At 34.5% G+C, this 20,424-nt stretch overlaps 1 protein-coding gene across 5 annotated transcripts in view; it reads right to left on the bottom strand.

Moving 5' to 3' along the window:
* Window positions 1-7,076: 7,076 nt before the first annotated feature.
* LOC145293128 (acyl-coenzyme A synthetase ACSM3, mitochondrial-like) overlaps window positions 7,077-20,424 on the bottom strand; it is a 261,013-nt gene continuing 247,665 nt past the window's right edge. For all 5 annotated transcript variants that reach the window (XM_080139532.1, XM_080139533.1, XM_080139536.1 and 2 more), the window contains exons 12-16: window positions 17,624-17,725; window positions 15,760-15,887; window positions 12,815-12,914; window positions 11,189-11,308; window positions 7,077-7,387 (exon numbers count right to left, since the gene is read on the bottom strand). In XM_080139532.1, the coding sequence (XP_079995658.1) occupies window positions 7,295-7,387; window positions 11,189-11,308; window positions 12,815-12,914; window positions 15,760-15,887; window positions 17,624-17,725 (543 nt within the window). In that variant the 3' untranslated portion in view covers window positions 7,077-7,294. The remainder of the gene's footprint in view (window positions 7,388-11,188; window positions 11,309-12,814; window positions 12,915-15,759; window positions 15,888-17,623; window positions 17,726-20,424) is intronic.

Raw genomic sequence — 20,424 nt, 5'->3', positions numbered from 1 at the left:
TTTGTTATATTACGACAAGCATTGGAAGATGTTTCTTAAACTAAAATCAAATTTTTAAAAAAAATTTTTAAAAAGATAACTTTAGAAATCGGTCTTGGCATTGGAAAATAGGCTCAAATTTTTCCGACACCCAATTTGAGTCCGATTAATCGTCCCAACACTAATATATCAAAAAATTACAGAAAACGATAGCTAGAAAAATAATTATTAATGAAAAACTCTTCAATAAAGTTTATATGAGGAATAAATTTTGTCTGTCCTTTTGAATTCATATACAGGGTGACCCAAAAAAACGTGCCCTAACTCTAATTAGGCCCTGTTTCTTAGTGTTTTATCCGAATGAAATGAAACTTTGACCATAACTAGTTTATTATATTCAAAACATCACATCAAAACACTAGGATCTTTAGCCTTTTTTTTTTTTTTTTTTGCTCCGTTCTACAGCATATGTTCTAGATGGCCTCCATTTAGCTTCTTTTTTTTTTTTCAATCACCCTGTATTATTTAATTGGAATTCATTATTGAGATGAGTATTATTTATAATGTATTGCAGACTATTATTCTCATCTTTCTTAGTTGTTTCGGCCAACTATTCCTCTGGTCTTTGTCAGGTGGTAATCGCGACGGGATAGGAACTCGGAATCTCCTAACTGCCCTGTGGCACAGTGGATAGACGTTGAATCTCTACGTTTTCAGGTGAGAACTGTCTGAAGATAGCAGTTTCAATCCTACTCAAAGCCGGCTAGAGGCTTATTTGACCAAAAACATGGCGAAACAACAACTATGGATGGCAATTGCTGTGAATGCAATTAGGAGATTCGGAGTTCCTATCCGTTGCGGTTACCACCTGAGGAAGACCAGAGGAATAGTTGACCGAAACGTTGTGAAACAACAACTAAAAAAAGATGAGGATAATAGTCCGCAATAAATAAATAATAAATAAATTAATTAATAGGTGCAATTGAGTTTAAGTATTCTAGCTTCTACTTCAATAAAGGGAACCCACCTTTGCAATGTCAATATATTTGTTTCAGTTCATGTTGCCCGCAAATGTTAGGCCAAGGAGTTTTAAGGAAGAATTCTCAGATAGGGTGTTATTTGTCATGAATATCAGTAGTTCAAGAGGCTTGTAATTGTTAAAGGAGAGCAGTTTAGTCTTACTAACATCAAATGTTACCATCCATTTGCGGCCCCATTCCACTATAGTTTGGAGGTCATTTTCTAACGATTCTGCCATTCTTAGATTTATGTACATCTGTTCTTCCCCCATGCATGTTATAGAGCATTGTATCCTCAGCAAATATACCCATCTCTGACACAATAATATCAACGAGGCTGTTAATGAATATCAGAAATAATAGTAGTCCAAGGATCGACCTCTGAGGCACTCCCGCATTGATGTTTGATGTTATACTGCTTCGATGTACATCCATCAATGACAACCTGGATGGTCCTATTATGACAGCAATTGGTATCATGCATGCATGCAGTGGGATGAGGTGAAGGAGTGCAGAGAAATGCAAAACCTTAGCTAGGAAAATAGGACCAGCCGCCGATGCGTCATTGTAAGCTTGTTAGACGCAAAGCAGATGTGTTGCCTAAAAAAAAGGGAGACAGATTTGGAATTATCTACGTGTCAAAAGAGATGTTCTTGTTTTTCAAATAGAGGAAGAGATGGCAGAAGAAGGGGTGTGATGTCTGGTTGGGGCTCGGGTGTCATTTACAAAGTAAAGAACAAAACAGGTAGGGGGCGAGATGTGACCTGGTGGGGACCGAGCGATGCCGAGTGACCTTGCTAGTCAACACGAATTCAGAGGAATTCGCACGGCTGAATTCTAATGATGATGATGATGATGATTTGATGTTCAAACAGAAATGTCTATGGGATTTTGTCAGAAAGAAAAAAAACAATGATAATTGTTTTATCTCATTGCTGTTATATTTCTGTTAACAACGAAAAGGTTTTTTAAACCTTCTGTTGAGGGGTATGAAGAATGGGGGTCATGGGTAGGGGTCGACGCCAAGCATTGTTCGACTTGGGGTGACTAATCACACCTAATTGGTAATAAGTAAAAACCTCAGTGCAAGTAGGGGTTGAGGTTTGGTAGAGATAAGCTCTAAGTGAAAGAAAGAAAGGTGTTTGTAACCACTCTCTGAAGGAGAGGTGGGGAAAAGGGGTTGGATTTAGAAAAAGGAATTCTAACGGAGAAGAGTCGTAGCCAGCAAACCGAACGGCTGCGCTAGTCAAGCGCTCCCAATTTGAGAGCCCTTCAGGGCCTGATGTTATGATGGGAACTAGCCTGTGTTAATGGGAACTCTGTGACTTTACTGGTCTGGTCTTACATCATTCACTGCTATAGCCAGTCACCTCAAATTAGAAAGTAGTTGTTATGAAGTAATGAAAACAATAAATAATTTGTTACTGTTATAAACCGGAGTTCTGTTTGTTTGTGGTGAGGACTCTTGATTTTGCAGCAAGCCGCAAGGACCAGTGGAGTGGTTGATGTACCCGGAGACTACCTAGACATGAAAAGAAAGACGATTCGATCGAGAGGCAAAGCACCCCTCCATGAAAACACAGTGGGTAAGGACGATCAACAGGCCAACTTGTAACGAAAAGGTACGATCTAGGGGCACCTGCCACATCGGGTGGAATCCGACGAGGTTAAGGACGCCCCGGTGTGGCTGGTGCGGCATCAGTATCATTATAAATGGTACCGGATCGGTACATCGTTATACTATTGTCTAAGAAGGATCTAGTATTTTATTTTATAAAAATATGTTTAAAAATCTTTAAGGCTCCTAAAATTAATACTAGAATTATCTGTACTGACCTGTAGTGGATAAAGTACTTGGTAACAATTCAGTTATAAATGTTACATTCTTCTGGAGGTTGAAAGGTCAATCTTTAGTTCGAGCAACACTCAAAATACAATTGTGAATTATTTAGGACTTCTAACCAGTCATGGCTGACAAAACGAGGGAATGCTACCCCCATGGATTAAATAAAAATTTCAGAGTTCGACAATGGTTTTTGAGTTTGACAAGACACACCTGAAGAAGATCTGAGGTTACATTGACTGAAACATGAAAATAACACTCAAGATGAGAATGATAGTTTAAAGAATCGAAATAATCAATCCTCATCTCAAAAATTCAGAGACAAAATTTTCTTGTTTAAACTAATCAACCATTATGATAGGACCATGTGTGTTTCCCTGCTTGACAATGACCGCCAACCCCAACCTTGTTTCTATGATCTTCTTCATCTTCAGTAGAGGCTGCTGATAGTGATGCATGAGTTCACAAGTATAAAAAAGTAAAATAAAACACAAACTCTGACACATTCTGCAAATCTGTGTGTGATACCATTAACCTTCAACACGCTAAGGTACACATCTACGTTTTGTCAAGGTCATGGTTGTCAGTTGATGTCAGCTCATCTTCTAAAGCTCTCTCAATCTGGTCCAAACCATGACCTGCCTTTCACTGTGTCAAATTTGTAGAGGGGACAGGATGGTCTGCTTGTGTGATAGATGATCCCGTCCCCATGTGTATGTTGAATGTATTGAATGATAGAAGGATCGAAAAGCAAAAGGTCGTATAATGATGACTAAACCATACCGGTATATATCAGCGAAAGAATGCAGATTTATTTACATGAGAAATTCCCACAAACTGGCAACTGTAAACTGTCGCAAACTCAAGACTGTCTGTAAACTGTTCCTGTTGCAAAACTGATAACCACGCTTAAAACTAACTCGAAAATATATTGACTCGTCTTTTGTCCAAAATATTTTGATTAAAAATCCTATATTAGTTTTCCTTTGTGTACCTTGAACAACTTCCTCTCCATTGTTCTGCTGATAAACTGATTTCCTTTTTTTTTTAGTTTTATTTTTTCTTTTTTTTTTGTTAACACTTGGGTGGAGCAGTCAATAGTATAGTAACAATAATTTGCTTTGTGTTTCCAAATATACTGCTTTAAATATATATTCTTTGCAAGTATAAACTACACAAGTTTGGATTATTCAGACTATTGTTCTCATCTTGAGTGTTATTTTAACGTTTCTATCCATGTAACCTTGAATCTTATTGAATTCAGTAATGTGCACAAAATTTTAAACAGTTCCTTGATTTAATCCACAGGGATAACATGCTCTCGTTCCATCAACCATGACCAGGTAAGTCTTTGCACGGACCCATTGTGTAAAGGATAAAATACTTGATAAAATTCACTTGTAAGTTTGCACTCTTCTGGAGGTTGAAGGTTATATCTTCAGTGCAAGCAACATTCAAAATACAATTGCAAATTACTTGGGACTTCTCAAAATTTTGTGCAGATTTCAGAGTTTGATAAAATGATCCCCGAGTTCAATAAGATACACCTGAATAAGATCCAAAGTTATATTGATTGAAATGTGAAAAAACAACTCAAGATAAGAACAATAGTCTGAACAATCCAGATGATACGAATTATAAATTTTCATCTTAAAAATACAAAAACTAAGGGAGGTAATTTTGCAAAAACAATCAAATGTAGAGACGTTAGTATCAAAATGTCTGAATAAGACACATAAATTTAATTATAAAACACAAACATTTGAAATAAAAATGTGAATCAACACAGTTGTAGAAATTAGACAGTTTTTTTTATTAAGTGAAATATTTATTTAATGAAAAATATGTTTAAAAATCTTTGTTGAATAAACAGTTTGATTTAACAAATGGACAGTGCTTTATTCATTAACAGGTTGTAAATGGACAGTGCTTTATTCATTAACAGGTTGTAAAATAGATTTAAATATATTTTACTTCATGCAGATTTTGTATTTATTATTACAGAGCCAATTCTCTATTGAACATTATATATATATATATATATATATATATATATATAGAGAGAGAGAGAGAGAGAGAACGGATTTAAAAAATTAAAAAATGGCTTGGGTACCATCAGCTAGAATTGAAACTAAAACACCTAGCATTCCAGCTGGGTTTCATACCATTTGAGCTATCAACAGGTAAATAAGAAAGATTTTAAATTAAATCACTTCAAGCTATGAATGAATTTTTGAATGCGCAAAAATAATAGAAATATATCAACAAGTTGAAATGAATTTTTGCATTTCAACTTGTCAACATATTTTTGTACATATTATTCATCCATCTAAAAGATTTTACTCGTTATAAATCATCCTTGGTGTATGATTACTATTTCCTGTTAATTTTAGTGTTATGTGATCAGTAGTTTAGGAGTTTATTGGTTAAATATTTACACACACATACATACATACATCTACTGTTTTATTAATATCATTGATTTTAGTAATTACTAATAATAAAAACATATGCCATCATTTTTTTTAGGTCACACACACACACACTTGCAATATTATAATAGTAAAATTAGACATTAATATAATTTTTTCAATTATGGTAATAAGTAAAAACCTCAGTGCAGGTGGGGGTTGAAATCACAATCAAATTCGTGTAGTTGAGTAGCACCTTGATCTTATAAAAAAATCTAGGGTTTAATATTAGTGATGGAACGATTCCAATATTTTTCACCGATTCTGATACAATTACTAATTCTGATTCTTTAAATCTCTAAATATTTAACTATAAAATTATTATATTTTTCCGATTACCATAAAAACATGTTAAATATGCAAATACTTTCTCAACCATAAAAATACACTTGTGGGGATGATCTATAGCTTTTAGCTTTAATGGTAGTTTAAAAAAATATTTATCTTTTATTATCACGATCAGCAGTGGAAAATTTTGTTTTTAAGCAAAAGATAATTAAAGGAATCATTTTTGGAATCGAAAAATAGGCACAAATTTTTCCAATGTCTCAAAATTTCTGATTTTTTCTGATTTCCGATTCCAATTCTGATTAATTGTCATAACACACACACACACACACACAAATCAATGCTTGTCCAAAATTCCTCCTATTCACCAAAAATGACAAATTGATCAAGTAGTTTTATTTTTTAATATGAAAATCAAATTCTATGACTGAACGCAAAGTGATAATATCGCAACTGAATGAATTTTGAAAGCAAGCTGAAAATAAGGGAAAAAACTCCAAATAATTAAAACTTTTGAAATTTTGAAAGCCATTCGAGACATTGAGAAAACTCTTTCCTTTAGAAATGATTTTCTTTATAAAAATAAAATTACTTGATTAATTTACGTGATTTTTGGAATATATTTTCATGCCAAGAGTACGTACACAATACAGATTTTTCATTATTGTTGTTTTTTAATATACAGGTAATTCTGGACACGCACCAAAAAATATGAGTACTAGTGGGACCTGTGGAAATTCCACGGCGACATCTTTCATGTGTAATAAATTGCTGCTGGGCATTCTGTGGACATTCAGCATGAATGGAAACCCAGCGATATTATTGTAGCCCTTTTGTTAAAACTGTAAAAGTATTTATCTAAGTAATTTGGTTCATGTAGTGTGAGAATATATCTGGTTATTATTAATATCCATAACATTGTATGGACACCTGGCATGAATGCAAACCCCACAACATCATTATGCTATCTTTAGACAGAACAGATACTACTCTTGGATCTTAGCCAGACCAAGAAGGTGTATTTTAATTTCATGTACAGCCCAAAAGTGACACATCATTTTTTATTTAAGTTGTTTTTTACATTGCGTCTTTGATTGAGAGATCCTATTTATTAAAAAGGAGGATACGTGATAACATACTACGAAAATTAAATTAACGTATCTATATACTAATTTAATCTATATATACTAATTTAATCTATATATACTAATTTAATCTATATATACTAATTTAATATATATATACTAATTTAATCTATATATACTAATTTAATGTTTGTATTACGTTATCACCTTCGATTCTCTTTTTTGATAAATAGAATCTCAATCGAATAATTTATAATCTGGAAATGGACACATGTACATACGTTAAATGTACAACAGTATTAATATATAGATTATAAAAGTTATATAAGAAAGTGAAAAAAAGTTTTCTTGAGTATTAAAATATTTTTTTCATTAATAAATTGGGATTTCATTTCTTTTTTTTTTTTTAATAAATATGTTTCTCTTGAGCAATTTTTTTTTTTTTCAGTTAACAAACTAAAATAGCATGAACCTTATTTTTTAGTATTAGTTCGATTGAAGAATAAATTATTTGAAATGTTAAAATCCGTTCATAGATATTCATGCATTAAAATTCTAAATCCAAAAATAAAAAGAAAATTCTGAATCTCAAAAAAGTGGATTAAATTTTCAATTTCCCATTTGATTCCATTCTTTGTTTCGTAATTCAACTCGTCGGATTTTTCCACTCACAGTTTTTGGCAGCTCGTCAACAAATTCAATCTGAAAATTAAATTATTTAATCATTAAAAAAGTGATTTTTAATGAATATTTCAGTACAAGAAATGTTTTATAATGTTGTCAATGGTTGCAGTCACATATTGGAAATAGATTAAAAGTTACGAACATAGATTGTTGAATTTGTACTAAAGTATTTCAAGATATGTGAAATCAGGCCCACAAAAAATATCTCAACAAATTCTAACAGAATTCGTTTTTATTTCTGAGACACAATACTTTTATAAACCCTGTGTATTGCTTTATTACAGGTCAATATGTTTTTAATTTTGAAATTGCTATGAAACGCAGAGAAGTGAAATTTGGTATAACACTGGAAGAGCATTACAAGGTGCCTTATTTCCCTGATTTTTATGGAATTCAAACAAATATTTTGAAAATTATGGCAATTTTTCTATTTTCTTGCAATTTTAAGTGTGTCACTTTATTGCAAGTGTATAAAAAAGTTTTCGGTAATAAAACAATATGCTAATTTCATATTTCTATTTACATGAAATAAAGAACATATCCAGTAACAATATTAACCAAAAAGACGAACGAATTTCACATTATTTTGTTTAAGGAAATAATTATCAACATAACTCCCATGCTTCAAAATCACTTTGAATAGCCTCTTGTCAACTGATGATGTAATTCGGCGGATTTGAGATGATATGATCATATAGGAAACTTCCTAAATCTTCTTCTAAAGTTCATCCTTCAACAAAATTTGAACACCTCCTTCATAAACTTTCATCTTTATTATTGACCAGAGCTGCTCAATTGGGTTTATATCTGGAGAACAAGGTGGCCATGTCATCAAATTTTCTCCATTAATACCTAATGACTTAAGGTAGAAACTCGCAGCCTTGGCTGCGTGGGATGGTACATTGTCGTGCATAAAAATCAATTTGTGGTGACACGCCAATGGAAGGTCATCAAGCCATGGTGACAAATGCTCATTTAAAAATAAAATATAAGACTTTTTTGTCAGTTTAACACCTTCTGGCACTCGAAATGGTCCAATTAGTTCATCACAGATTATTCCAGTCCAAAACATGGCACCTCCACCTCCCTGTTGACGACGGAATCGATGAGAGGGGGGAATCCAAGAGGACACCAAACTTTGGCCCACCCATCTGGTCCGTCAAGGGTTGATCTGATCTCATTGATGAAAATAAAATTTTCAAAGCTGGTTTTCATGTATTTCTGAGCCCAAGCCAAACGTTTTTCCTTATGAGTTTGGTTTAAAACAGGCCTTGCTATGGGCTTAACTCTTCTTGCAATTTCGTTTAAGACATTGCAGTGTGTCTTTTTGGACAAGAAAGGTATTCCAGTTTTGTGAAATATAGCAGCACTGTTGCTGCCCAGCTGCTTGATAAATTGACAGCGAATTTTTCTAACATCACAAGCAGAAACTGACTTTTTGTGTTTTTGTCCTTCCTTGTTTGGATTTTCAACAAATGAAGACAATGTTCTTTGATCTCTTCCAAGCTCCTTGGCTAGATCTATGAGAAATAAATCTTCTGTAAAGTCTGCAACAACACGTTCCTTTTTATTAGTCGTCAATCAACCCTTTCTAGGCATTTTGGGAGAAAATAGAAAAGTTAGCATAATTTTCAAAATATTTGTTCAAATTCTACAAAAATCAGATAAATAAGGCACATTGCAGTGTGTCTTTTTGGATAAGAAAGGTATTCCAGCTTTGTGAAATATAGCAGCACTGTTGCTGCCCGGCTGCTTGATAAATTGACAGCAAATTTTTTTTTTTTTTTTTTTTTGGACAAGAAAGGTATTGCTTCAGTGAACGAAATTTCACTTCTCTGCATTTCATAATAATTTCAAAATTAAACACATGTTGACATGCAATAAAGTAATACACAGGGTTTAATATAACAGCTTTCAACCATTTGATGAAATGTCAGTTTACCAATATTTTTGTAGGGTTGTTTTTTTTTATAAGTGGAAAAGTCAAGAGTGAAGCAGTTTAATTATGAACAAACTCATTACAGATACAAAGAAGAAACTAAAAAAAAATGTTATTTAATGAATTGTTTTTCAAACCAAACAGTTTTATAGGCCTTATATGCTTAAAACAACTATTGATACTTTTATGAGAGATCGTTTTAACATCTTTGTTTGTTGCGTATGGAAATGCATTAATTATTTTTAAGTTATTCAGTTTAAATAAAAAAATTTCTTTTAAATTAATGGTAATGTTTCAGAATAGGACTCTAAGTCTCTTGTTCTGGAATGGGAAAAATGACAGGTTAGTTCAGGGTGAGCAACAAACAAATGTATTGAATGATTTGGATCAGAGTGTGACCTCAGTGATAGAAATGACATCATTTCCATCCAACAAGTCACATGATCTTTCCTAAAATTGGGCTGTGAAGTGATAGTTAGCCCCATACCTGGGTGGGACGGGGACAGGTCATAAAACGGTTCTGTCCATCTTGCTTGATTAATTTCATTCTCTTGTCTACAAGCATGTAAATTGATAATATACTGCAGCATTTGATGATGAAAGTTTGTTCCTTTTCATGGCCTCCAACAGAACTTGGGGCTAATGAAAGATAGCATTGTTTTTCAATGGAAACTATCTGGCATTATAAAAGGGGGCTTTGTCAATCAAACTTTTCCTTTGCATGTCTCTGAAATATGTGGTCAAACAACAGTTTCACACTTTTTTATGCAACCATTTGCATTATTGTTGTATTTTGCGAAATCTTTAGAGCTACACCAGTTGCACAGTGACCATCAGACAATGCAATGTGGCATTGTATGGTCATCCTCTCCGTATTCGCAAATAGTTGGGTCAGTTTTATGGCCTGATCTCGTCATAACAATTTTTGATCCACCCATTCCTATTCGCAAGTGGTTGGGTGTTTTCCACTGGAGCCAGAATGCTTCTGAACCAGAAGGGAAAAACCTCAAAAGAGGAAATTCCTGTGTCAGTCAAAGTGAGGATACATTGTCTAACCATCTGGTGTGCAACTGTTTCTTCCTGAGATGTTGTTAGGGGTTTGACACGGTTGATGAAGCTTTTCCTTGACTTTAATCAGTTATTTTGAAGCAAGGCAAATTTCTGTTCAATTTTGCCATCAGATTTGCTGGTTGTTTGGTGCTAGAAAGGTAAAAGATTAAATCACCTGTTGCTGACGACAGTGATGACGACTGTGATGACGACTGCGATGACGACTGCGATGACGACTGTGATGACGACTGCGATGACGACTGTGATGACGACTGCGATGACGACTGTGATGACGACTGCGATGACGACTGCGATGACGACTGTGATGACGACAGTGATGACGACAGTGATGACGACAGCGATGACGACTGCGATGACGACTGCGATGACGACAGTGATGACGACTGCGATGACGACTGTGATGACGACTGTGATGACGACAGTGATGACGACTGTGATGACGACTGTGATGACGACTGTGATCACGACAGTGATCACGACAGTGATCACGACTGTGATGACGACAGTGATGACGACTGTGATGACGACAGTGATGACGACTGTGATGACGACAGTGATGACGACTGTGATGGGCAGGCAGATAAACTCTCGTCTTTTGTTATTTTTCTCTTTTTCTTTTTTGTCAATTCTTTTTTTCTCTTATTTTGTCATCACAAGAAAAAAGCGCAGTAATTCAAAACTTTGCCCAGCACCAATGATTCAAGTTTTGTAATTTTTTAACAGTTGCTGCCGTAAATAAAATATTTTCTTAAAATAAAAATTCATAAAATAAAATTGTCAAAAAATTTTGAAAAAATGAAACTATTTACCTTCCGTGGATATTTATAAGGAGCTGTGATTGCTTTTGTATGTTCCTGGAGTTCTTTTATCAAATCTTGGACATTTTTCTTTTCATAACCAGGCACCAATTTCACAAAAGCTTTGACAATCTAGGAGAAAAAACCCTTAGGCAATTACAAAAAGAAACATTGCCGAGATATGCAAAAGAAAGTCATAATATCAAATGGATGGTAAAAAAAAAATGTTTAAATTAATTTTTTAACATATATTTTTGCATCAATTTTAATAGTAATTTTATTTTTCGAAATGATCTGAAATATTTAAATGCAAAAAACTAATAAAACATTCGATAGTCAACATTTGGAAATTCATAAAAATTCCCTTTATATCTGAAAAAGGAATCATTATGAATTTCTAAAACCCATCGTCATGTATATTAATAGTCATCGGCAGAAGCTCCCACCTATGTCCCGTCGTTTGTCAGTAGTCTTCTATCTTTGGGGTGGATGTTTATCTATGCTGTCGCTGTTAAGTCAGAGTCTATGGTTGAAGAATCATAGACAGTGTTCGCAAGGGAGGGTGAGGGGCAGATGGGGTTGTTCTTGTCACTTTCTTTTTCTTTTCCTCCTAGCCTCTTCATTCACTCTCCTCTTCTCCTCAAAATCCACGGTGCTATGGTGTGCTGTACCTCTCCATGTTTTCCTATCCTTGGCAGTTTCTTCCCATGAGGATGGGTCAATGTTTGAGTTGGTCTTTGTAGTGTATTTCAGAGGCTCCTCATAGTCTCATACCCTGGACCAGTTCTTCAAATAACATTTTATTGAGGAACCTTGAATTATCAATTCTGTGGATGTGTCCTACCCAGCAGAGGCAATGGTGGTCTCAACACTGGTCACTGAGACTCGTTCCAGAACTTCAATATTGGTGGTGTGGCTCTCCCAGAAAATTTCCAGATTTTTTAATTGCTTCTATACAACATCCACATCTCACATGCATCAAGAGCATAGAGAGGACTACTTCCCTGGAAAACCATTATTTTGGTGGCCATCGTAAGTGTGTGGTTGTTGAATACGCGGCAGTTAAGTTGACCAAAGGCAGAGTGAGTTGCTCTGATCCTGTTCCTCGCGTCTTACTTGCACGTAGGATCAGATGTTCGGATGCTCCCTAGGCAGGAGAACTGGTTCACTTCGTCTAATGATTGGTTGTTTACTATGGTGTTAAAGTTTGGGAGCATCAGTCCTGGTGGATGTTGGATTAGGGTCTTAGTCTTATCCGTGTTGACCTGCATTTCAAAACGTTTGGAGGCAGTTGTATACATCTGCTAATGACTGCAAGTTCCTGCTGTCTCACCTGGAGTGGCATTGTCAGCATACTGCAGTTCTTGTACTGCATACAAGGTAGTCTTGGTTCTGGTGCGGAGTCAAGCGGGGGTTGAAAACGGCTCTATCCATACAGAATCATAGGTTGATTGAGGGTGTGTCTGAGGAAATCTTGTTGAGCATTGCTGCCGTGGAGAGTGAGAAATGCATTGGATAGCCCATTCTTAGTTTGAACAAATTGATAAGAAAATTGAAAAATAAAATGTAAAAATATTTTTACTCAAAAAGATTTGTTGATCAACTTGAATAAATTTTTTAAATAAATAAAGAACTCACTTCTCCTCTTAAAGGATCAGGACTACTGACTACAGCAGATTCCAAGACAGCAGGATGTTTGATCAAAGCACTTTCCACTTCAAAAGGACCAATTCGATAACTGGTTGGATAAAAATAAAGATATTTCAATGAAGAAAATTGACAATTACTTTGGAAAAAGAAATGGGTATTCACCATTTCCTAATAATTCATGTAGATCCATAAGAGATTTTTGTCACCATTTTATTGTGGAAAGTAAGAAAAGCTACTACTACTACTACTACTAATTATTATTATTATTATTATTATTATTATTATTATTATGAAGAAGAAGAAGAAGAACAACAACAACAACAATACCAACAACAACAAGAAGAATTTAAAAAAAAAAAAGTTTTAATAGTAAAAGTATTTCCACTGTTTAAATGCATTGAAATTTTAAAATTATAACAGTTCAGGGAACAACCAAAATGCAGGGATTTTTGCTTTTTCAATAATTTATTTAAATAATTAAATAAATTTATTTATAAATAATTTAATTTATTTACTTAAAGTTTTTAAAAATCTGCATTTTGACTGGTCTCTCAACTGATACATTTTTCAAACTTTAATGGAAATACTTTACTATTAAAACTTTTAGATCATCTATATATATAAAAGCGAAAATGTGTGTATGTTTGTGTGTCTGCTAAAAACTTTCGACAGACACAACAAACATTCACAAACTTGGTCTCATATGAAAGCCCCACCTTCCGGACGACAAATATCGAAAAATTGGCCCAAAGTGACCATCAGAAGTGCGTCAACTGATCGATTTTCTGCAGGGGGGGGCCCAAAAAAGTGACATTTTAATGTTAAACATTACATATTTTTAAATCGATTTATAACTGCCCCCAAAAAATATGGTCGCCAACTCTTCTACATAAAGTATACATGCGGCCGTTTATTTTGGGTCAACTTGTATTTAAAACCTGCTGAGTCATGTCACGTGATCTTGACGTCAGCAACCTCTAATGGCGGTCTGAATTTACAATTTAAAAATGTTGTTATCGATAAAAAAAAAAATTAATTAAAGCTAAACTATGAACTTCTACGCTATGGCAACATTACCAAAGTTATTACCACATTAAAAATAGGTAGATACGATAGTTAAACGAAAAATAAAGCCAAGCCAAACATGTGAAGTAAAAAAAAATACGCTTACAAAAAATATTAACGATCGAAGATTTTTTAAAAAATAAAAACAGCCAGACGCCATTTTCCAGTCTTTAGAGTAAGGCAGACAAAGTGAGAGAGAGAGAGAGAGTGGGAGAGAGAGATGTCTAGACAGATTCGACAGGGGGGAGGGTCAACAACGCATGCGTCAGATGACGTCGTGACCTGATTTACTTTAAATAGTTGATAAACCAAACAAACTTTATATACGCCGCTTTAGCACAGGTAGTTAAGGCCTTGGTTCATTATCTAAACGTTTTGGGTTCGAATCGTGGTGTGAGATTTTTTTTTTTTTTCCCCCTGTATTATTTAAGCCATTTTTCACGTAACGTTCGTTTGTTTTTCTGTTTTAATCATTCGTTTGCCTTACGTTATTTTTTTTGGTGTTTACCCCCCCCCCCCCCCCGCTTAATTAAAACGTTGTTTTCTTTCTTACTTCGCTTATAACAATGCTTACATAGTCATCGTCGCTGTCGTAATGCTCGATGACTTTCAAACATCTTTCACTTCTGGTTGGCAGATTTTATTTTCAAACTTCGCCTCAGGGGTTCAGCTTCGATCCTACCCCCCCCCCCAACCCGGCTTCTTTTTTATTTAACACCACACACCCCTACAAACACCCGGGCAACGCCGGGTACCCCTCGCTAGTTTTAAATGAAAGAAAGAAAAATATAATTCAAGATAAATGAAAGAAGGAAGCTGAAAAAAAGGATTTGGGAGTCAAATGAGTCTATATTACATGCATTTTTTGTTAGAGTTTCTTTTTTTAATTTGTAAAAAAAAATCCTTATAATTGGAAGAAGGAGGTTTATCATCAGTAAGAAGAATTGATTAAGTGTCCATTTTGTAGCCATGTTTAGTAAGTTGTTGCCATTGTTAGGTGTTACCGTTTGTGTACAGGTAAAAGATTTATCTGCCTCTGATATCGGAAGTACCCATGGAGTTATCTGCCCCTTAGAACAGATGGAAGTAGTCATTTGCTTTTCATTTCACCAACACAAAGAAAGCGGCCATGAATGAGATATATAACAAGAAATATTGCTGCATGCTGAATCGACAGTCATGCATATATGTACCAGATTATCAAACTTTCTGTTCAGTTGAGCAATTTCCTTTCTATTATTCTTCTGGTAAACCTATTTCCTCTTATTTTTTTTTTTATGTTTTTGTCGTATTTTTTTTTCATGCTTCCCTACTTAACATTTGGGAGGAAGTTGCAGAGGTTTTGTTTGTTTTTGTTTTTCTCACACAAAAATGTCTTATATGGTAAATGTCACATCAAAGTAACCATTTTTAAAATTTTATTTATCTCCTAATCTAATACCTTATCACTTACTTCTTGACGCACAACAAATACTTATCTTCTGTTAAATATTCAATTTGTTTTTAAATGTGAAACCATAATAAACAAGTAAGCAAACGTTAATATATTTTTTGGATTTTCCAACTGTATTTGACTTTAAAATAATTGTATGGAACATCCATTTCAACTTTCAAGATCTTATAGAATGTGCAAATATAAATAAGCGAATGAAAATGTGCAAATATAAATAAGCGAATGAAAATGTGCAAATATAAATAAGCGAATGATAATATGCAAATATAAATAAGCGAATGATAATGTGCAAATATAAATAAGCGAATGATAATGTGCAAATATAAATATGCGAATGATAATGTGCAAATATAAATTATATGTGTAAATTAGCCAATGAAAACAAAGTTGAACAATCCAATTCAAATCTACTCACCCTGAACTATTTATCACGTCATCTGAACGACTAATGAACCACAAGTAGCCATCTTTGTCCATCAATGCTTTATCGCCTGTTAAGTAGAAATCTCCAAGGAATGCAGATGCAGTTTTTTCTGGATCATTCTTTCAATTGGAAATTAGATTAAAAAAAGAAGAAATCTCATAAAGATTAACATAATAATAATTTCATTTCTCATATTTCATTTATTAAAATCTTTCAAAATGGTCAAACAGATCAGAAGGACACATCTAAACTAAGACGTTCCACCCAGTCTGAAATATTTTCATTGCAAAGCATGCAGATTGGATGTGTCTTTCTAAGTTGACCTAAGATGCAATGGATAAAATTGCTAAATAACAGTTTTCAGAAAACTGAGTGTTCAGTGCAACCATTACTAAGAATACAATTACACATTATTTAAGATTTCTATCGGTCATGGCTGATGGAATGAGAGTAATCTACCTCCCATGGATTAAATAGCGGGTTCCATTCAAAATTCCATACAAATTTTGAGAGTTTGACATCAAGATCACTAATTTCAACAATATGCACCTCAAGAAATGTGGAGATTACATTGGCCGAAATGTTGTGTGAATAACATCCAAGTGATCGAAAATAAAATTGTCAAATAAATCGTACTGCTACAGCTTTTGAACGAGACAAAACTGATTTTGGCTTTTCCTGACTTTTGACAGAAAAACAACTAAAAAGTGCAGAAATATTTATTTAATCAGAAGGCAAAAATAGCAGAAAATTGGCAACTGTCAATAATTTTCAATAAAGAAAAAATGAGAGGAGAAGAGCTCAAAACAAATAGTCAACAAATAACTGTTACCAAAGGCAATAAAAGTAGGTTAGGGTTAGTTTAGGAGTAAAAAAATACAGTTTGTTTTTTATTTTTCTGTTTCAAAAACTGAACCGGTACAAAAAAATTTTTTTAATTTAAATTTCTTGTTAAATAAGAATTATAGAAGTTATTTCATTAATTTCTTACAACAAAAACAAAATAATTTTTCATGAAAATAAATATAAAGTGTATTTCTTGCTTAAATTTTTTTTTCCCCCATAGGCATCACCACTTATCAAGGCCAAGAGGCAACTCGAGGATAAGGGTAAAGCTGTTGTTACATTTTTTTTTGTTGTTTGTTTTTGTTAGACTTTCACCTCGTTTTGATTTTGGCACTGTTTGCTTTTGATTCAGCTTTTTCTGGCTGCTTACATCGGCAACAGTCAGTTCTATATAGTTCAAAACTGCCCCAGTACCAAATAATTGAAGCCATCCAAATCACTCGCCAATTCATGTGTTACAATAAATTGTGTGCAAATCATAAATACTCATATAATATATATAATGTATGGATATGAATATAAAATTTTTTTTTTTCTTTGGAGGTTACAATATTATTCAGTTTCTTAGATTGAATAGCAAATTTGAGAGATTTTGCCCAACCAAATCAAAATACAAATCTCTTAATATAAGGCTTAAGAGTTGATTTCTCCCTAAGAGGCACACAAATCCAATTGAATATCAGCCCCTGAAAAACAATTTTACTGTCCCATGGTTAGAGATCATTGGCTTCTCCTTCTGATCTGAAATGTATACGCCTTTGATCAGACATTCAGTCTCAATCTCAGCTATTCCCATTTGACCATTCAGAAGGATCACCCATTATCCACTGGAGCTAGATGGTTTCAAAAGAGCTTATCTGCAGACCATCTAGGAACATTGCTATTTTCAAGTAGGTTAATGTCAGCATGATTTTTGCAATTCAATTTTCATGCACAGATGTAAATAGTCATTGTTTTGTTCCTTATTTGTTAAAATAAACAACAAATTTTTTAAAAAAGTCATACTTACGACATATTTACTGAAAAGTCCAACTGGCCTTTGGGGACGATAACGGACACCAATGTTACCTTCTGTATCAGGCGGAAGGACATTACCTTCATCATCAACAATCTGTCAGTATACAACCAATAGGTAATTTTTAAATAATATGTGATACTATTGGTGCCTCCCCCCATCTGCCGCCAAGTGTAAGGAAGGGGGGAGGGGTGAAAAAGTGAGAAATAAATATGACAGTAAATAGGAAGTGGTTTACAAAGGATCACAAAAGAAAGCAAAAATGGGATCGTTGATCAGGGTGTAACAATAAAGGGAATCAACGATCAGTCAAGATGTTTTAGAGTTGATTTTAGGAGTAGCGATGAATTTTGCAATAGTTTTTACGATTGTTGGGGACAATCTTGGGTTTGCGACAGTTGACGACAGAGTTAAGGGGAGTTGCGAGTTGGGCAAAATAGAATGCAGGTCGTAACTCAGAGTAGATGGGAAATGGTTTGATCAACTGACAACAAAAAGGCCCTGGTAGACAACTACTAGTAGTGCATGTTTACATGTGTGATGATTATCCATCTTTCAAGATTTGAAGAGACTTGACATGACGACATTCAATCAGGATGGGTTAAGCTGGTTCCTCCCATAGAACATAAAGGTGAATGCAGATCATGCACAGCAGTTCACAATGGCTAAGATAGTTATGGGCAACTAGTTCTGCGATCAGTATTAAACACTGTAGATCTGAGGGCTGGAGATAGGTTCAATATTGACTTTGATGGTGATGTGTAACTACGTCTTTAGCTGGTCTCCCAAGCATCTTTGCCAATCTTGGAGTGGTTCTGGATATATTGCCTTGTGGATGAACTGTGTTATGGCACACAATGTGGCTAAACCAACAAAGTCTTCCCTTTAAAAATCTTTAAGAGGGATGATCCTGCATCACATCCAGATTTGTGTATTGGAGACAAAATGGTGCCAGCAGACCTGCAGAATTCGGTGGAGGCAGTATAGGTCAAACACTACCAACTTTTTGAGATATACACCTGCCATCAACTCGATCTCACAGCCATAGAGAACAAGCACCTGATAAGTCAAGATAATCATCTTCTCATGACATAATAAAAAGAAAGTGAATGTTGAAATGATGAAACCATCAGACATCGTTAACAATGATTTGATATGTGATGTACATGAGAGATGCTGTACACATGTGTATAATAGGATTGAAAGAGAGAATGTGTTTAACGTTTTTGGTTTTTAGCTTATTGTTATATACATATCTATATATAAACGTTCATGTGTTTATGTGGCTATTGAATATATATAACATGTATATTATGAGTGTGCCTCTGATCATCTAGTGTTCTCATGTTTGTATGTGTTGATATATTCACAGATACAGTTCAACAGATATATAACGTTTACAACAAAAAGAGATGGATAACAGTTCTCTGGGAATTTAACATCAGCTAATAGGGAAACATATCTGGTACATCTTGGTCTTGAAAAACTGGTCTTTAAAAGCTGCAAGAAAACTCATCCCAAAGAAACCAGAAGTCTCGCGTGTATTTTCAGCAATTTTATTCCAGATGTTTCTCCATTGCAAAGTTGTATGCTATGTTCCGTATATTTGATAGGCATTGGACCTCTCACTCCCCAGATGTTTGAGCCATTATGACTGGTCGACTCAACTCTGTCTGTCTCCAAACTGTCTCTCTCAAATTCTGACTTTCAACTCAAACTTATGTGTACATCTGAATCCTTTCTCTATCTCATTACATCACCAGCCACATAATCAAAGATGTCAAAATCACCTAATGTAAATTATTCGTATTTGTTTATCTAAAAATTAAGTGTCTGCTAAAATTCCTGGCATATTTTGTTTTGTGACATTATTTTCTATTAAAATATCTAGATATTTTCGTCTATATAACATTTATTATTGATTGCAACCTTCTGTCTCTTGAGACAATTCTGCACCTAGTTTGGTTTACTACAGCATCTGCTGTCGCTAAATAGTCCAATTTTAGATTTGCAGCTACATTGGCAGTTGCTACAGTTATAGTCAATGGTAGGGATTGTCAGGGTGGAAGGGGTGAACTGTATCCTCTCTCGCCTGTGGGTTCTCTTTTCTTCACATTGTCTTTCTGTCTTCTTTTCTTCACATTGTCTTTCTCTCTCCTCTTCTGCTAATTTGATGCTGTCCTTGACCTTTGCTCACCAGGTTGTACGATCAGATGACCGACTCGTGATCTTGTCACTGAATTACAAGTCTTCAGGTCTCTGTTGCAAGTGTTCTTGTAGCGCAGAATTGATTGTGCAATTAGCCATGTTCCAGAGACCAGCATCCAGAGCTCCAGCAGCCACACCAACACCAAATTGTCCAATGCCAAAGTGTGGCCAAGAGTTGTGGTTTGCACCTACTCGGGCGTTGAAGTCTCCAAGCAGGAGCACATTCTCATCTTCTGGGATTAGTCTGATCCTCACATCAAGCTCCTCATAGAAAACATCTTTGACGTGGCAGGAGAGCAGAGTGTTGGGGCATAGATGCTGAAGATGTGTGTTATACTTGAGGAGGTGACACTTACCAACATTAATAATAATAATCAGGATTATTTGCCGTTGCTCCGGTATGCTAGTATAATACTACACTATTTTTCTTGACTTGGATCGAGAATGCATTTATGATAAATGGTTAAAATTGAAAATTGATTAACTGTTTTGAAAAATTGGAATAATAGTGATTATTTTTTTTGTGATATGGTCATCTTCCACTTTAATAAATGCGAACAATATTTTAGAGCAACAAATCATCTGAA

The sequence above is a fragment of the Euprymna scolopes genome, chromosome 14, assembly GCF_053919585.1.
Source record: "Euprymna scolopes isolate OS-2025 chromosome 14, ASM5391958v1, whole genome shotgun sequence".
NCBI classification, from domain to species: Eukaryota; Metazoa; Mollusca; class Cephalopoda; order Sepiida; family Sepiolidae; genus Euprymna; species Euprymna scolopes.
Note: the sequence above shows the minus strand (reverse complement) of the source record. Positions and strands in the feature narration are given on the sequence as shown.